Genomic DNA, 20,127 nt, shown 5'->3' with positions numbered 1-20,127 from the left:
GGTAAATGGATGGAAATGGAAAATACCATGCTAAGTAAAATAAACCAGTCCCAAAAACCCGAAGATTGAATGTTCTCTCTGCTATGTGGATGCTAACCCATGACAAGGGAGAACAGGGAGGGGAAGTATAGACTAAGTAGTTTCTTTTAATTGAAATGAAATTCACACAACATAAAATTAACCATATTAGTCTGGTATGGTAACATGTGCTTGTAGTTCTAACTGCTCAGGAAGCTGAGGTAGGAAGATCACTTGAACTCAAGAGTTGAAGGTTGTCCTGGGCAAGATAGTGAGACCCTCGTCTCTTAAGAAAAAAAAATTAAAAAGTAACCCTTAAAGTGAACAACTCAGTGGCATTTAGTAAATTTTCCAAGTTTTGCAATGCTACCTAGTTCCAAAATATTTTTATTGCTACAAAGGAAATTTGTACCCAGTAAAGAGTGTTCCTTATTTCTTCCACTTTCAAAAACTGGTAACACAAATCTGCAATCTGTCTATTCTGGATACCATTCACTTTTTAAAATGCTACTTTTAAAAATATGTTCTGAGTAAGAATACTTCCTGTTATAGTCAACTTTTGTGTCACTGCGACCAAAATACCTGAATAGAACAACTTAGTGGTTTCAGAAGTCTCAGTCAACAGATGTCTCATTTCATTGTTTTGGGACCAAGGTGAGGCAGCACATTCTGGGGAATGGAATCAGCAAAGAAAAGCTGCTTACTCATGGCAGGGTCAGAAAGCAGAGAGGGAGAGAGTTTGGAAGGGGTCACAAGAAAGATGCACCCTTCCAGGGCATGCCCCCAGTGACTCTTTCCTTTAGTCATTTCCCACCTGCCAACAATTGCCACCCAGTCATTCCGTTCAAACCAGGATGAACCAATTTGGTTACAGCTCTCATAATCTAATCATTTTACCTCTGGGTATTCCTGCATTAACAGGAGGTTTTGGTGGATACCTCATATCCAAACCATAACATGCCCTCTGGTCTATCCTTTCATTGGCCCTCACTTTGCTCTGGAGTAGATCAGGAAGGCTTCATTATGACTTCCACATGACAGCCCTTCCAATATTTGACTCAATTCTAAAAGATCATGATCTCTGGACTGGATGTGCAGCTCAATGGTAGACTATTTCATAGCATACATGAAGCTGAGGGCCTGGGCTCAATCCCAGAACTAAAATATAAAGATTTCTTGACACCTTCACTACCATCCCTGTTACATCACTTACAAACACACAAGATTTTCTTCAGATTAAATATAGAGAATTCCTTATATGGTCACTTAAACCATAATAAATACCTGCATATGAATTCTTTTCAGTTTAAGCTTCAACTCAACATGTGTTGCATGAAAGAACTAAACATAATGGAAAAGTGGAGGGAAGGGGAGGAACGGAGGTTAGCAAAATCAAAATGAACTGGATCCAGGCAGGCCTCTACATGTACATGAATGTCATCCTTCATTACATCTGAGGTACAGTGAGCCAAGTCCCTGGATCACACCCTGTCCCCTGGGTATTGTGCAGGAACCTCTCTTGATGTGGCCCTCCAAGGAGCTGAAGAAGCCTTGGAACACAGGCTTGAAAAGAAAGAGATCCTAAATGGAAACACACATCACAATTACTTGCAAACCATCTCTCTCACATCTTCCCGTCACAAATCATTAGAGAAGTCCTCTACTCTAAACATGGGAAAATCACTCAAGGAAAGAAGAGATATTAGTTTTAAATTCCAATTAACTTCAACACGGATTGCTATGCATTGCTATTTTAGTCTCAGGTCTGTATTAATGAGGCTTTAATTAATGATGTTTGCCCTGGCCAGTGGACCAGAGCCTAGATAATTATATTTGAGATGAATGACTTAGGCTCTGTTTTTCAGAGTATGAGGTGCATATTAAAAAATGCCATTTGTCAGGTTCCGTTCAGATCTTGAGCACGAGAATTCCACCCTGTATGTACATTGGATTTCTGCATTTCTCTGGTGTGTCAGGTTCATACTGGAGTTTGAGGACCACATATTAAAGAAAAAGAGAGTCCTTGCTGAATTTGTATTGCATACCAATGATAAATATTGTTAATAGAAACTTGCTTTTTGGAAAAATATGCCAATACATGTGTTCAGAAACAATATATTAAAAATATTTGATAAGCTTGGCTTAAGGTATAACTGGTTCTGTTTGATGTTAACAAGAAGCATTCTCTACAAATACTTCAAAAGTTCAGTAGAAATCCTTTTTTTATTTACATTATTTATAATTAGGCTGATCCAAGGAAAGATCTAAACAGAGAGTTATAAAAAGCAGAATGGACACCAAACATCGTGAGCACATGTGCATTCAGTAAATATTTGCTGCATGAATGGTACACTTAAAGTTGCTTTATTTCCCAAATAAAAAGCAAAGGAATGATGCTTCTAACCTCCCAGGCTTTCCCCTTCTCAAATATCAGTTATATTATGGTTGTTTGAATATAGCAAATACAGCATCTGTAATTTCTCAGAAATATTAGAAATTCATTCATTTATCCAATAAATATTTATTGGTTATTTTCTATGTAGCAGGACTTATGCTAAATTCCAGGGGTATAGTAATGATTGAAAGAGACTTGGTTTATGAAGGTTTATTGCAGAGAACTAGTAAGTTAGGTACTTTGGGGGAAGATCAATTACCTCAGAAACAAAGGAAATCTTAGAACAAGTAAAGGGAACCTCAAGCCCATGCACCAGCTTGACACTTACCCTATTCTGTTTGATATGTCAGGGTGACTTAGCTTGGGGTTTTATGTTGCATTTTAGAAGACACAAAAAGAACAAAAGTTTAAATGTCCAGAACTGGCACATATATAGAGACTGAAAGTGGATAAGTGATTACCTGGGGTTGAGGGTCAGAGGGATATAGAATAAGTGGGAGAGATGGGGAGAGAAATGGGAAACGACTGCTAATAGTTTTAGAGATTCTTGTGAGAATGCAAAGAACTACTGGATTATGCATTGTAAATAGGCAAATTGTATGACTTGGGAATTTTATCTCAATAAAGATATTTGAAAATAAATAAAATAACTCTCAATATGTTAAAAAAGAGTTTGAAAAAAATAAGAGGGCTGGTGGTGTGGCTAAGTGAGAGAACATGTGCTTAATATGTGCACAACCCTGGGTTCAATCCTCAACCCCAAAAGGAAAAGAGAGAGAGAGAGAGAGAGGAGAGGGGGGGGGAGGAAGGAAAGAAAAAGAAGAAAGAAAGAAAGAAAGAAAGAAAGAAAGAAAGAAAGAAAGAAAGAAAGAAAGAAAGAAAGAAAGAAAGAAAGAGGGGAGGAGAGGAAAGGAGAGGAAAGAAAAGAAAAGAGGAAGGAAAGAAGGAAGGAAGGAAGGAAACAAGAAAACACTTTTTGTTTCTTCCTAGTTATTCCATTCATCTCACTCAGTGTGAACCCTCAGATTTTTGAAAGCCAGATGAATTTTGGCTTATCAGCAACCTTGTAAAGTGTAATAAACAGGATTCAGTATGCATTATTTTCATTTCCTCTCCTCAGCGGTCTGCTCCCAGACCTGGCATCTCTGAAACTCCTCTATCAGTTATCTCTATCCATCCTTATCCATCCAGTGAACCAGTGAAGACTTGTCAGACTTTGACCTTACCTGATTTTTTTTTTTCACCAGGGATTGAACCCAGGAGCACTTAACCAATGAGCCACATCTCCAGTCCTTTTTCTTTCTTATTTTGGGATAGGGTCTTGATAAGTTGCTGAAGCTGGCCTTGAACTTGCGATCCCCTGTCTCAGCCTCCCCAGTTGCTGGGTTTGTAGGTGTGCAACCCCATGCACTGCCACCTCACCTGATTTGCTCTTCCTGCTTTTGCTCTTCTTGCTTTGTTTGTCCAATTTGGTAGGTTTCCTTTCCTTACAAAATTGAAAAGACAGTGTTCACCAGAGTTCCATTCTCAGTCCACTTCTTTTCTTACCCTATCCCCAACCTCCACAGGACTGGTCAGCACGTCAGGTTCATTTGCTGAGGCCCATCTTCTGCCAGATATCTTTCTTTCCTTGTGCCATAGAGACTCACTGTTACCACCAACCAGGTCTTCCTCTGATCTTCTAATATAAATACCAGTACCTGTCCCATCATCCAATTGGCTGAAGCAAATACCTAGATTATCCCCTCTACCTTATTTTTATTTGTGGGGGAGGTACTGGTGATTGAACTAAGGCACACTCAACCATTGAGCCACATCCCTAGCCCTACTTAGAGATAGGGTCTCACTGAGTTGCTTTTTCAATCACCCCAAGAAGTTAAAGCCTAGATAACTAAAATATTTCCTTCATTTTTCATCCCTGTTATTCCCAAGTTCAGGCCAACATTTTTATCTTTCATGGATTACTCAAATACCTCCTCTCCTCTTTCCAAGGTTATTGTCACTATTTTCTTTTTAAAAATTTTTTTGTCTCATTCCTGGGATTAATCAGTGTCTTATTTCTTTTTGTATCACAAACCCTAGGGAAGTGCATGGAACATGTAGAATGAATGAATGAATCAATTGATGTATGCAACTTTAATAAAAGTGCCACCTCTTATAGAGTCATAAATAGAGCTTTGGGTATTGGTGTTCATTTTTAATATGTTTCAACACTTTTTTCTTCACTTTTTCCATAACTCCATATCCATTGGCATGTGTCAAATCTCCTCGTTGTCTCTGATTATGTTTGTTTTTTTTGGTTGAGAGCCTTGGATTTGCCCTCTAATTTGTCTGAATTCAACATCAGTTGTCAATAGGAGCTAACTTGAAAAAGGCAGGGTGCCTAAGACTTAACACCAAGTGAACCAGACTTCTTGTTTCAATTAAATTACTTAATATGGGATTTTCCAGTCCTCTCTGGACCCATTAGCCAACAGAGTGTTTTGAAAAACTGTCAGGAAAGAGAAGTTGCAGAATTTGAGAGACATGAGTGAGTGAATCAGAGAGGAATGAAGCCCGAGGTCTTTCCTCATAACATTTAAATATGGACATAAAATTTTTATGTATCAAAGAAGTCATGGATAACTCATTCTTCTTGCCCAACATGATTAATGCAATTCTCATATTTAAAAGTAATAATATAATAATATACTTCAATATGCTTTAGTGTGCTGCTCTCCAATATTTTTATTTCTAAATCTATATGTGAGGAGTATATAACCTCTCACATATTTTTAATTGACTTTTAAAATTTGCAGCGGATATCATTTAAAGAATATCACAAACCAGACGTTTCAAAATAAAATCGTTTTAATGTCTCCAGAGAGAGCTAAATACCATAACTATTTTATGCCCACTATTACACATTTTCTTTAAAAAAATGCATGCAGAAATACTCTTTTAAAGCGAAATTTTGCATCTTTTTCTCCTTAAAATTCATGTTTTACTCTAGTTTTCCTAAAAGTTTTACATTTGAAAATCTTTTATGTTTCATTCTGTCATTGTTTCTGTGACAATAGTATGCTTATAAATTTTAATTTTCATTCTGTATCCATAAAGCTTTTGAAATATTGGATCTTTTCCCCTCTGTGGATTGATTATTCATTAGAATGAATATTTGTTCAAAGTAGCAAAAGTATGTTATGAATTTGGTAAATAATTATTAAAGAAACATACATTTCAGCGATTTACCTCTCTTAAAGAGATGCCCCATGTGTGGAGACTTTTGGTTATGCATGTTTTTATGAGTGAATACTTCCCCTTTCTAGAAAGAGGAACAAGCACTGTCAATACACCATGGTAAGAGGGGGTGTGATGGGAGCTATCCTTTTCTGTTGTCAAGTAGTGGAAGGGAATTCCCAATGAGGCAGGAAGGGAACGTGTTTGTCTCAAGATAGGCACTTTTGAAAGTAGGTATCTTAGAAGAAAAGGTACAATTGGAGGTTGAGAATTTGAATATTCCGCAAACTACCGGTGAAGACATGCTCCTTGGAAAGCCTGCATGTAACCCTTAGGATTAGACATGTGCCCATTTGAAGACCATTTATGCCCAAGAGAGCTGTTATGATAGATGAGAAATAACAAACAAATGTCAAGGCAGTGATTCAAGGAAGAAGGAAGAATGGACAACACTTTGAAATAGAAGAAAAATAAGAACCTGTGCAAACAATTGCTACTGAATCATAGACAACTATTTATTAGACTTTTTTTAAGTGCCAGTTTTAGAAGTTGCATGTTCTTCTGATTTGAGGACTAGATAGTATTAAATTACTATAATTACAGACTTATGTAAAAATTATGACTTCTGTTGAAAATGTAACCCAATCTCAAACTGGGTTTTAGTTTTTTAAGAATAATTCTTTAAAACCACATTTATACTGGTGGAAAAATCCATTCATTCGTCCAGTCTTTCATTTGTGTATACATTAATAAGCATTCAGAAGTATTCTCTAGATCCACTATAAGTCACTAAGGAAACAGAGATCAAATACCCTTTCTTCCAATGACTTACGTTCGAGTAAGGGAGAAAATGCACAGACAATGGCTACAGGGTGTCTATTGGCTATACCAAGGCAGTTAGAACTGTGGAAAAATAAAGAGTATAGGAAACAGAGAAAGCTTCACAAAGCAAATAACATTGTAGTGAAACCCAAATGACCAACAGTGGTAAGAGAAACAACATTATCAGGCAAAGGAAAATGCACAAATGTTTGGAGCAGAAAAATACCCTTCCAAGGAGTAAAATATTTAGTTTTGTGTGTTTCAAGCATAAGATGTAAGGTGAAGAGGTACTGATACGATGATACCAAGGAGAGGACAAAAATCACAGAAAGCCTAGACATCCTGCCCATAGACTTTGAAGTTATAAATGATGGGAACTCTTTGAAGGGTTAATTTAAAGGAATAATATAGACAGAGTTGAGTGTTATAACATTGATTCTGATAAGAATCAAGAAGGTATGTCTAAGACTATGTGAGTCTGGAGACAGGGAAGCAAGTGAGAGCACAATTCTAAGAGTGATGAGGTCCTGAAAGAAAAGTATGAACAGTGGGATTTAGAGTGAGTCATGAAAGACAATGAGGGCTTGTCCATGGACTTAATATGTGAGAAGATAAACTAGGACAATCTCCAGTGAACCAAAGCAACTTAGATATTGAAGCGTTAATTCACAAACATGAAGTTCAGAGATAAACAGGTCCAGGACTGGTTAATTCAATAGCTGAATGACATAATAAAGAATGTAGTTACTTTCCATTTTGTGCTTTCACTTAAATATTGACTTTCACCACATACTTGTACCTTCATGGAGACTGCCATAGACTTAGTCATCAAGTCCTTATACAACTACAACCTAAAACCAGAATTCTCCTGGCATGTCTCTTTTCATCAGGGAATAAAATTCTTCCCCAGGAGGCTGTACCTTTTATCTTATTCATCATATTTGCATCATTGTGCATGCCTAAATCAATCACCTGCAAGCAGAGTGGAACAGCTAATTAACATGGACCAACCAGTTATCCATCCTATGGTATGTGCATGATATATGAAGAAATTGGAATTTAATGCCTGAACAAACTGTGGTTCTGTTAGCAAGGAACTCTCTAGTAGTAAATTAACAGGATATGCCTCTCAGCTTTCTGGGTTAGATTAAAGGGTAAATGTTGTAGTGCTCCTTGATATTGAAACTGTGTCAGAGGAGGAGTAGATGAGTGGGAAAGTATGATGAGGCTTGGAACACACAGAATTTGAGGTGCCTAGGGGGCATTGGGGAATAGAGTCTGAGAGTCATGAGCAGAGATCTGGTGGTTGAAATCATGGGCATGAATAAAAGTCTTAGGGCTGTGAGGAATAAGAAGACTGGATTATGGAAAAAATACTTAGAGACCGCCCACCTACCAAAGGAAAACAGAGAAAGAAAACAAGAAAGGAGATTGAAAGACTGAAGAGAAAGAAGAAGAAATATGTTCTTCTGAATACCAGGGGAAATAAACAGGGGACATACAATTTTATATGCACCCTGTCACCATTGTTACCAACACTTGATTCAACAAGTGAAATGAAGCAGCTTGTATGAAGAGTGAGCAGGAAAAGCTGATGGAGTGCATGGGCAGGATGGTTTTTATTTTACTCAAAGTGTTTTAGACAGTCTTCTCTAATTTTTGTGTATACATAGGCAGAAAATCTATACTCTGCTTGTAGCAAAGTGCAATTTGCTATTTTAGCTCTTCTGGAACACACAATGCGGGGAGGAAGGGGGTTTCAGAGTGTGGAATCACTGCAGCATGATTGATCTCTCAGGCAACAGCCTAAAATCCTCATTAAGAAAAAAACAAAACAACAACAACAGAAAAACTTCCTAATGGCTGCAGAGAACAATGGCACAGGCTACAAAATGCTTAATGGATCACTCATAATCTCTTCTTTTTTTTTTTTTTTTTTCAAATAAAGCTCATGGTACCTTTTGCTCAGAGACTTGATTCGTGCTTGATTTTCTGTGCCATATTTCCTATAACAGCAACGTGGTGCAGAGGGCCACAAGTGCCATTTGGGAAACCCAGAGAAGCCTGGGAGCGAGTCAGGAAAGGTCACAACATAGGCAGTACAAGGTCTAGAAACCACATCCTCTCCTCATTCCCAAGTGGACATGGCTGAGAGAGAAGCAATGCATACATATAAACACAAGCTGTCAAAGAGTTTTCCCATCCATTTCCCATCCGTTTTCTTATTGACGCAGTTCTCCGCTGCCACCTTGCCTCGGTGTTAACATTTCTTAATCCTGAATTTATTACAACAATGTCTTCAAAGATTAAGAACTTTGATTACAAATTCCCAAATGATACTTTTGCTATCCAGAAGTCAAAGTAAGTAATGATAGCATCATTTCTTCTTTGGCTGAAAATCTTTTTTAAAAAAACATAATATAATTTTTCCAGATGAAATTAAATTTCTCCTGGAACAAAACGATGGTCAATGTTCCACTTAGGCAATGCCACTTGGAAAAGTAAATGAATCCATTTGGATTTCAAACTTCTGAGTCATGTGGGATGCACTAATATTTCTGCTTTGAAATTTCTAGTTACTTCCTATTCTTTTCATGAAGAAATCTTTTCAGAAAATACATAATTATAACTTCTAATTTTTCCTCTCCCAATATTTTAATTTCTGTCACTTCAAATAAGTTCATGTATTCCTTTTCAGTCATGAGACCACTGTATTTGAACTGGATGTACGAACCCCTTGTAATCAGAGAGATGCAATTTACAGAAATTATAAAATGTCATTTCAAGTTTTTCAGATAGGCAAAAAGTAATAAATCTGGTAACATCAAGTGTGAGCAATTGTGTGCAGCATTAGAGACTCACGTCTTACCCAGGGGGAGAGAATATCGATGCAAATACTAGGAAAGCAACTTGGCAAAACTTATTCAAACTCAGATTGTACAGAATTTCCACTTCTTCATGTGTCCTCTAAAGAAACACTTTAGCAGATGGGCATAAATAAGCACATACAAAACTGTTCAGGACAACACTATTGACAGTAGTGAAAGAGTTGAAGCAGCTCAATTGTTCCTCAGTAAGATAAATGAATAATGCATAAAAGGCTTTAATATTCAGCAACAGAAATGAAGAGACTTCTACAAACATTCACATGCATAAAATCTAAAACATGTATTTTAGGAACAAAAATAAAAAGAAATGTGGAGAATGAAACTAGGGAAATATTTGTTACATATACAAATATGCACTAATACACAAAATGTAAGTAGTAAAAACAGCAACAGGAATGCTGGTCCACTCAGTGAGGGTAGAAGAAGAATGGGAGAAGGGTACTGTAACTTTCTCTGTCTCTCTCTCTCTCTCTCTCTCTCTCTCTCTCTCTCTCTCTCTCTCTCTCTGTGTGTGTGTGTGTGTGTGTGTGTGTGTGTGCATACATCTATATATACACATGCACACATACTTTATATTACAAAATAGGAAGAGGTTGCAAAATAAAGATGGCAAATCTTAATATTGTATTCATCTTCATGGTGGACACATAAGAGTTTTAGTATTTTCTGCCTTGCTCTATGTTTGAAATGTTTTACAATTGGAAAATTTTAATGTCAAGGAAATTTGCTACTTTTTCTGACAAATGAACCCGACAGTAAAGAGAAGATGAAAACTGAATTGAAAAGGAAAATTGCGAAGCAGGACTTGGCCAAGTTTTTCTGTAAAAGACCAGATAGTAAATATTTTTAAATTTGTGGGCATTACAGTCACAGTCTGCACTATGCTTTCTGCCTTTACAGCACAAAAGTAGCTGTGGACAAAACATAAGTGAATGGACATGGCCATGCTTCATTCAATCCAACTTTATTTACAACAAAGGGCCTCAGGTTGGGTTTGGCCTGTGGACCATAATTTCCCTCGGTTTAGAGTTGCCGGGAGGTAAGTTTCAGTAGACAAGCAATCTTAGGCTACGAGGATGATCCTGGGGCCAAGGAACATTCACATTTGTGTCTAGAGAGTTGATTAGGGAACTAAACCACTACCCTTGCAGCCTAGGAATCAAAATCACAGATGAAGAGCTTTGGTTGTTGAGGCTGTGGCAGTAGAAAACTCATAAAAATAATCTCTGATGTTTAACATTGTTGGGGGTTTGGTTTGGACCTTTTGTTTTTTTTTAATCTGTTTTCACTTGGGTGGTAGGAGCAAGTTTATCCCTGAGTGCCTATGGATATTTAGCCCTGGGTGCTTCCCTTCAATTTTCCAAGGAACCCTAGAATTCTTAGGTCACAGAAAATGTTTCATCCCCTCCCCACCATTCACCCCTCCCACATAGCCCAGTTCTGCCTTGGCCTGATTTCTTAAACTCAGTAAGTTCACTCTGATGAGTTCATCAGCTTAACTGCACCAATGGCTTTTGCTCATTTGCATACACCTGTTGGTTTGATGATTCATCTCTGCTGTATCCTTTCCTAGAAATCAGGAAGCTTTCTTGCTCCAGCTCCTATTGTGGAGCCCCTGTTCAGGTCTTTACAATTCTAGGAAGGGCTTATAGAGGGGGACTATGATTTCTTAACTGCTTTCACCTGACCAGTTCTTGTTCTGGCACCTACAAAGGCCAGGGCGTTCACTTAAGAGGAAAATGCTTCCACTACCTCTCTTTTTGCACAATCAACTTTGGCCAACCCAGTCTGCTTAGGCCATCAGCGTTTACAATCCTGGCACCCCTCACAAACTGAAAACATTGTTAGGCCAGAAGGACGGTTAATAAAACCGACGGGATTTATTTATGAGTTTCTTTTCGTACAAGCCAAACATAAGATGTGAGAGCAAAGTGAAGTATCCTCATGTTGTCGTTACTGGCAGTTGTGGCAACATTCCTGAGAGGTTAATTGTATGCCAGTCGTGCCTCTGAATAGCAAAGGGTTTCAGGACGGAGCAGGACACTGAAGTGCTAAATTCAGTTCCTGGTCACACCACTGATGTGTGTGGAAGGATGAATGATAAACTGAAGGTAGAGGCATGTACATTGTCTCCCTGGTGAACCCTCCACAGCAAGGGCCAGCAGAGTAGTTGCCATTAGCAACAGCAGGTTCAATTGTGTCAGTGTTCCTCAAGGAAAGAGGATACAACTGAATAGTCACCATGGCAAACACCTCTTTCCTGCCGATCTGTTCTGACACTGAGATGCCAGTGAGCTTACTGACACTGAGACGAGGTAAGCTTACTGTCGCCATGGTGAAGGAGAACAGAAACGAGATGTAAGACAGCAGAGAAGAACCTGACTTGGCCCCAGTCACCTAGATTTTATCAGTTTCTTTTCTCTTTCCTGAAAACTGGAGGCTTGCTTTCCTTCCTAGGTTCCTATGAGACACAACTTCTAGGGATGTGTGCCAGATGTTTTGAAACCATTTTAGAACGTTCAAAGAATGCGTGTTGTTAATCACCACATCTAATACCATTGACACAGAGAGTTTCTGCCCCAGATTGATCTGAACATGTTTCAACTCTGCTCTCCCTGACGAGAATTAGAAGGTGTTGAATGAAAGCGTGCCTTGTCCAGCCTATCAATGGCGCATGTGAAGCTGTTATTGGAATTAGGAGTTAAGGACCAGGCCGACTCTGTAAATCTTTCCTGGCTGGGACTTACAAACTTTTGGTTGTGTTTACTCAGAATGTTAATAATTTCGGAAATTATTAAAATGGAACCAAAATACTTTCTTTTTAAGAGGCTATTGAGATCACAAATCATTCCACACGTATAATAAGCTGTATAAGCTGAATGAGTCCAAGACTCGATGCTTGCCATAGCTCTGCTGGAAGTGTGGCTATTTTCATGTGACACTTCATGTGTGGAACTAAGGAGGCGTGAGAAAAGCCCTTTTAAGATGTGGCCTTAAAATTTCAATAACTGTGTTGGATAAAATATTTTTGAAAAAGGAAGGAAGCAAGGAAGGAAGGAAAGAGAGAAGATAGAATATTCTCTCTGTGCCCCTCCCCACCAAATTTTGTATTCCTCTGGCCCATTTTCATCTGCAGTACCCAATTCTGGTTGCTTCCAGCAGTATCATCACATTGAGGAATCCTATCCTAATTTTAAGAGCCTCATTTAGTTGTTGTTTCCTAGACTCCTCCTGCTTCCTCTCCAACTACAACTAGGCTTTTTCCTTGTACCTTCATATTCTGTGTAGCCAGTGGTGCCTGTGTTAGACAGCTTTCCTTTACTGGAACGCAACACCTGAGATAATCGACTTAAAAAGAGAACAAGTTTATTTTGGTTCACAGTTTTTGCAGGTTTCAGTCCATGGACACAACCACGCACATGACTTTTGCATATTATGGCAGGAGTGTGTGGCAGAGAAAACTGCTCACCTCATGACAGCTACAAAGCAAAGAGAAAGAGAAAAAGGTACTGGACTCCCACAATCTCGGTCAAGGACACGCCCCCCAATGACCTAAGATTTACCACTAGGTCCCAAGTCTTAAAGATTTAATCACTTTTAATAGTGCTAAGCTGGGAATCAAGTCTTTAATGTACAGGTCTTTGAGGGACACTTAAGACCCAAACTCTAATGGAGACATACTGGAATTTGCAAAACCAATCACAGTGTTTACTCCAGAATCAGTACTCCACAAATAGAGGGTGTGCAAAGTTGATTGTGGCTTAAACTAGACAAGTGACCATGACACCAAGAAATAATTTTAGTGGGATTGGGGATGTGGCTCAGTGGTAGAGCACTTGCCTAGCATGTGTGAGGCCCTGGGTTCCATTCCCAGACCTGCAAACAACAACAATGACAACAACAAAAAGAATTTTAACATAGATATTTTAACACAAATATATATACACATATATTTGGTATATATATATATTTAATGCAGATTGAATTCAGGGCACTCGATCACTGAGTCACATCCCTAGCCCTATTTTGTATTTTATTTAAAGACAGAGTCTCACTGAATTGCTTAGTGCCTCATTTTTGCTGAGGCTGGCTTTGAACTCTCGATCCTCCTGCTTCAGCCTCCCAGCCACATCTGGGATTATAGGTGTGTGCCACAGTGCTTGACTTAACACAAATATTTATAACAAACAGGCAGCTACACTCACAGAAAGCCCAGATTCCAGAGCTGGGATGTCTAGATTCAAGTATTTCACATGTGGGCTTTGTGATCTTGGCAAGTTATACAACCTTTCAATGTTCAGTTTCTTCATTCATAAGATGGAGAAAGCAATACTACCTATTTCATGATATTCTGTTGATTAAATACATTAACACATGAAAGGAAACTGCGTGTCTGATGGATTTTGAGAACCAATAAGTGTTAGTTATTCTAATAATAGTAAATATATTAGCTTGTAATTTGAAGAATTTCTTTTACTTGATATTAACTTTTAATCATTTCTATATGCTTGTGCCTGATATATACAGTACATGCATACATATATACATGTATAAACATTAATATATGCTTTTTATTGTTACAGGTCCATGTTAGAGTGTGCACATTAAATGAATGGGAATTTATTAGTTTTACAAATGGTAAACTAAAGGAGAAATTAATAAAGTTGAAAATAATGATACTGACAAGGATTTTGTTAGGAGTTACAGTTGTAAAATAAGAAGGGAGTCATCTCTTTTGCTGAGTTTCTGAGACTATTCATGAAAATATAAAAATTAAAAATGTGAATTGAACTTTGAAGCCTATCTTTCACTTTACTCAGACTTCAGTTTTCACCTTACAAGACACATTTTACATATAGTAAAAATAATTTCTTCTCTAATTCTCATTTCTGTTGAACTTGTGTCAGAGGCTTCTAATACCCAGACTGGAAAAAAAACAACCCATTTATGTAGGTACCTTTGCATTGGCATCAAATAGGTTTAATGCAGACTTGGAAATTTCTTAATTTACAAGTAGGAATTGATTTCTGCTATACAAATCTAATTTATGACTCATTTGAATGATTTGAACTTTTGTGTACTGATGTTAAATGCTAAATGTTATTTATTATTTATATGTAATAATAATCAGATATACAACTATTAATTTTAGCCTACGTGTGTTTCTAACTTTAGTGCTTATTTTTAAGAAATTTGTGACCTTTCCTTTTACTTTTTACTTATTAATTTTTCTGATCATATTCATATCTATTGGTTAATATTGATGATTCTGAAAGTAGATACCTGGCTCCAAATCCTGGGGCCATTGTTCAGTGGTTATGAAACCTTAGGCAAATGATTCAACCTCTGTGGGCCTCAATTTGTTACTAATATGAAGTAGGAATACCACCCCCAATTTAAGGCTGTTTGGAGGACTAAATGAGCTGTACATGTAAAGCCCTTAGGACAACATTGGCCCATACTAAAACACAATAAACACTGGGTATTAACCTTTGTTGGTACTTCTGTGAACTGGCTTGTGTGTCTCTTGACAGCGTTTGCTTTATTTCTGTAATTGTTCAACTTATAGATATTTTCTAACTTCATTATAAATTCATTACTGCCTTTGGGGCACTATTTATGGTAGTGTCATATAGCTGTCTTCAAGTGTACTGTTTAATGCTTCTCACTTTCAGCTGTCCCTGGGCATCCTGCAATCTGACTGTCACCTCTCCTAATAAAACCATAAAGCATTAAAAGGACAACATGGATTCTGCACTCTGTCGCCCTTCCCAACCAACCCCTCTAACTCTTTTCTCTTTGCAGGATGTTCTGGAAGCTTTCCCTGTCCTTGTTCCTGGTGACTGTCCTGGTGAAGGTGGCAGAAGCCCGGAAGAACAGGCCAGTGGGCGCCATCCCCTCGCCTTACAAGGACGGCAGCAGCAACAACTCAGAGAGATGGCAGCACCAGATCAAGGAGGTGCTGGCCTCCAGTCAGGAGGCCCTGGTGGTCACCGAGCGCAAGTACCTCAAGAGTGACTGGTGCAAGACCCAACCACTGCGACAGACGGTGAGCGAGGAGGGCTGCCGCAGCCGCACCATCCTCAACCGCTTCTGCTACGGCCAGTGCAACTCCTTCTACATCCCGCGGCACGTGAAGAAGGAGGAGGAATCCTTCCAGTCCTGCGCCTTCTGCAAGCCCCAGCGCGTCACCTCGGTCCTGGTGGAGCTCGAATGCCCCGGGTTGGATCCACCCTTTCGACTCAAAAAGATCCAGAAGGTGAAGCAGTGTCGATGCATGTCCGTGAACCTGAGCGACTCTGACAAACAGTGAATGCCAGGGGCAGGACGCAGCTCAGCACTGCGCGCGTCCCGGCCTCGGGGTCACGTCGCTGTCGCCGCCGCCTCTCTCCCTGTCCTCTGAGCTCACTCACATGCTGTCTGGTGTTCTCCCCTCAGCAGCAAGCACGTCTTTGGGGGCTGACGTTGTCCTTGTCACAAACGTGGAACGTAGGTGGAGTTTTGCTGGTGTGTTTCTGACCGATCCCGGACCCTACCTGGGACTCAAAGCTAGGTTGTGGATCAGACCCCATGGAAAGATGCTGGAAACCTCCGCTCCCCCAGCAGTGGGAGAGGACTTTAGGTGATGCATTGTAAATCCAGCATTGATGTTTCCACCATGTGGAAGCGAGTATTTCCCAGGCCTCACCCTACACTCCAACTTGCCTCCTTTCCTCGCAAAAGATGCATCACTCTTCTGAGCAACCCCTCAAACTTCTCCTGCTGTTTCCTGGATCCTGGGGTGGTGAGCATTCATTCTTGTGGTTTTAGCTGCTGCTGTGATGCTGATTTGGACAATGTCCATAAAGGAGATGTGCAGGGTCAAAGGGGCTCCTAACAAATCCAATACCAAGAAAACCACGTGAGCCACTTGGATCAAGTGGACTTTCCTGGGGACCTTGCTCTCAGCAGGCCACATCCTTCCAGCAGACACCACTTCTTCTTCCTTACTCCCCAGCCTCCATCTGTGGACTCGAGATGAACTCTAGTGTGCATGCTATTATCGCTGCAGTTAGAATATTATCACACACAAGGTCTCTATATTAACGCTGGTTTTATAATTGACCTATATTGTAAAGAGCTGTTAAAAAGTATTATAGACCTATCATGTATTGTTTCACATGTTTTGACTCTGGCCTTGCAGCACCATTCTGAGTAGGGAAGACAACAGGTGATGATCTGCCAAAAAAGTATTTTACTCAGACATAATGCCTGGTCAGCAATTCACTGTCATGCACCTCTTTTAGATTGGGCAGGGAGATGGGCAGAATCATGATTTTACTTTGAATATTATGTCACTGAAGGTACTAAAGCATTGCAGCACAATTTAGAAATTGGGTTGGGATGGATGGGTGTTGGGAGGGGATTCACAGGGAAGTCATTAATTCAAAACCCTCTATGCACATGAGGAGTGACACAGGATGCTATTTTCACTGCCATGACACTAAGCAAAAAATATTTCCTATTAAAAGACATATTTAAGAATATAAGGAATTGGGTCATTTTGTGGTGCAGGAGAAAGTAAAGGATTAACGTATAGAGAATAGTAATCTAGTAGAACTGTCCTATGAAAAATAACTAGCATCCATTCCAAATAATAGATTTTAAAAGTATGAGCAAACAGTAGGTCACCTTTCATTTTTCTAGTGAATTGTCAAAGTTTCCATATTGTGGTCTCTTGATAGAAGGAAATTGACATAATTTATGCTCTCACATATACTCAGTTTGAGTCTCTGCTAAATTGCTCCAGGAAGGGTTCCCTGTGAGTAATGCTTATGGAATCTGACAAATGTGAATGAGATGCCATTGGTGGGAAGAGCATAGTCTAAAAACCTTTCCAAGCAAGTGCTTCTGCCAGAGGGTCACTTTCCTAGGATATGAAAGAGACCCTCTACAAACTGCTCTGGGGACTGAAACTGACACTAGGCAGTAACAGTGGATCTAGAGTTTGTCACCTGGAGAACAAGGGTTGGGATGGGGTGTGGCTCCTTGGTGAATCTGCAACTGCCCTGCAAGTTGTATATTTTGGTTGCTTGCGTTAACACCGTAAAACCTGAGCACAGACTGTGCTGTTGTGAACGGGGTTTTGGCTTCAGAAATGGGTAGCCCAAAATCTGGAAGCAGAAATTAAAAGAAATCACTGAGGCTTGGAACCCAGGGATAGAGACAAAAAGTCAAAAATACATCCACAGTCAAAACTGATTTTTTCATTTAGCAGAAAACCTCAAGTCAGACCCAGTGTAGAATATGCAGCCAAAAAGCTGTGAAGGAAGGAAGCCCATGTGATCCTAATGGAGGCTGATGGAGTGGAGTGGAAGGAGAATGGAGGAGAGTCTCCAATACAACTGCCAAGTCAACCCCTGTGGTTTTATTAACCAGAGCCCACACAGATAGGGAAGGGTTAAGCTAAGAACTCATAGAATAATAACCTGAGCACTCTCTTTGAACCCAGTTGTGGGTGTAGCAGTGAAAGCAATATGATATGCTGCAGTGTGAAGCTCCTTCGGGGGGTTATTGTATGTATAAAGTTTACCTTATAATGGCTCAAATTGTATTTAATTGTTTTTGTTTTGTTTATAAATGAAGAAAAGTTATAAGTATAATGTAATTATTTTATAGGTATACTATTAAATTATAGAACAAATAAAGATACTTTAGGATTATATATGATCGTGGTGTGATGTGCCATAAAAGTGGAATTTGGAACTTGTTTTAGTGAACAACAAAGGGGTTCTATGTGTTTGGAGTGTGTTTGTCCAACCATAGTCAGTTCAATCCCCAGCCTGTGTCACCTCTTCAAGGAGAATCAGAATGAGGCATTCAAGGAGCAGGGATGGTAGGGGTGGCTTAGAGCTGTCTTTGGGAGCTTACAAGCCTCTTCCCCACCAACTGAAGACAGAATTTTCTTGCTGTGTTCTTTGAATAAGAAATGCTGAATGAGGAAACCTTGAGAAACTGCTGCAAATAAAAGTTCACTGTAAGTCTTGTCTTCCTTTCTGTAATCAGTGCACTGTACTTGTCTTTCACAAGCCAGAAATTGTCTTGAATTTTGTGTGTTTTCACATTTATTTCTCATGGGTTTCAATATTTCTTAATTTCTTAATTTCTTCTTAGTTTCACAGTGTCACCATTATCTACTAATCAAACTATATGCCATTCAAGAAATTCAAAGATCAATAAAAAATAAAAACCTTAAGAAATTTGTACATGGTTGAATCACTGTATGGACTTAAAGGAAATCAGTTTATAAGTGCTTCCTTTTAGTTAATTAAGTGGATCAGAATGTTTCACTTTAGTCTGAGGGTATTTCAATTCACTTGTTTCCAAAGTTGACTGATTTTTAAGTTATGAAATCAATGACAATGAATTTTTACTATTCAGTGACCAACTTAGAATGTATGTATTCCTAGAAATCTTATTTAATGATTGATCTATCACCACTGATTAGTAATGTCTGCATGAGAGATAACAATGAGACCAAATCATAAACCATTAAAATTTGTTGACCAGGTCATCTTCTGAATCCTTAACCCCCATCCCTGTCACCCCTATCACCTAATTCCATGGTCATTATTTCTGAAGCACAGGAGGCAGCCCAGCCACTTTATCAAAACTTAAATATGAAAAACCTCATGGTTTTTGTTGTTGTTTGTACTATGTGCATTTCTGGGTTACTGGCTTCTCTAGTATTCAGTGTAGAATATGTAACAGAATAAACAAACAAAACCAGAAAAAAATTACTTTCTTATTATTCCCTGAGTCCTAAGATCTCTACCTGGGGGGACAAGGAAAACAGGTGCACTTCATCTTCTCTGGAATCACAAGTCTCCTGGACCTTTATAAAAGTAATCATCAATTCTTTCTCACAAATGGTGTTGGTGCTTACCAAGACTTTTGACATATTTGCCCCATATCTGTCATCTGGTCCTACTACATTGATGTCAATCAAATGGTGGGTCAGTCCATAAAATCCAGATCCTTTTGGTCTATATTTTGATAAAGGGTGTGAGAATGGAGAAAGAGTGGAGACTAGACCATAAATGTAAACTGTTGTCTGTCCCATGAGAGTGTACCTGCGTCTGGTTCTCCTTCCTTATAGATATGGAAACACACACACACACACACACACACGTTTGCCAGATCACATGCTGGAGGTTATTTCAATTGGTTCAAGCAAATGATTAATACTGAGTGCAGTAGCTTCAACAGGGGCTACTACCATTGCACGATGTCTTCCATTGTTTTGCAGGAGCCAGTATTGTGAAATAAAAGGAAATGTGACAGAGGCCACTACAATGTTAAAGTCTTTGAGATTTTCATTGATTTTTCCCCATTCCTTTTGGAATTCATTTTTGGTTTTTAATTATTCCTTTTTTCTGGAGTAGTGAAAGGCTTCAGAACTTCCATTTGCCCCTCCCCAACACAATAGTTCTTGCCTAAGAGGTCAAAGAATGAATGTGAGGACTCTTCAAACTACCAAGAGTGTCCTTTCCAATTATGTATTTGGAAATGAGGGCATGTGTCATCGAGTCAGTCCTTGGAGCAGTGGGTCCACTGACAACCAGACTTTGGAGAGGACTCTAGGAGTCCCAATATGCCTCCAATTTATTAGGGAACCATGGTGGTTCACTTGATCTCCAAGTATTAGTGTTAATTCAGAACCAGTGTTCAGTATTCCCCAAAGTACTGAATATTAAGGTAAAGCACATTGACCTGAATAAATGGTCCAAAGTTCCCAGTTTAAGA

General features: G+C 39.0%; 1 protein-coding gene across 1 annotated transcript in view; it reads left to right on the top strand.

Moving 5' to 3' along the window:
* Grem2 (gremlin 2, DAN family BMP antagonist) overlaps positions 1-18,044 on the top strand; it is a 114,902-nt gene extending 96,858 nt beyond the window's left edge. The window contains exon 2 of the mRNA XM_047519814.1: positions 15,148-18,044. Within this exon, the coding sequence (XP_047375770.1) occupies positions 15,149-15,655 (507 nt within the window). The 5' untranslated portion in view covers position 15,148 and the 3' untranslated portion in view covers positions 15,656-18,044. The remainder of the gene's footprint in view (positions 1-15,147) is intronic.
* Positions 18,045-20,127: the final 2,083 nt, after the last annotated feature.

This window comes from Sciurus carolinensis, chromosome 12 (genome assembly GCF_902686445.1).
Source record: "Sciurus carolinensis chromosome 12, mSciCar1.2, whole genome shotgun sequence".
In the NCBI taxonomy this organism is placed as follows: domain Eukaryota; kingdom Metazoa; phylum Chordata; class Mammalia; order Rodentia; family Sciuridae; genus Sciurus; species Sciurus carolinensis.
Note: the sequence above shows the minus strand (reverse complement) of the source record. Positions and strands in the feature narration are given on the sequence as shown.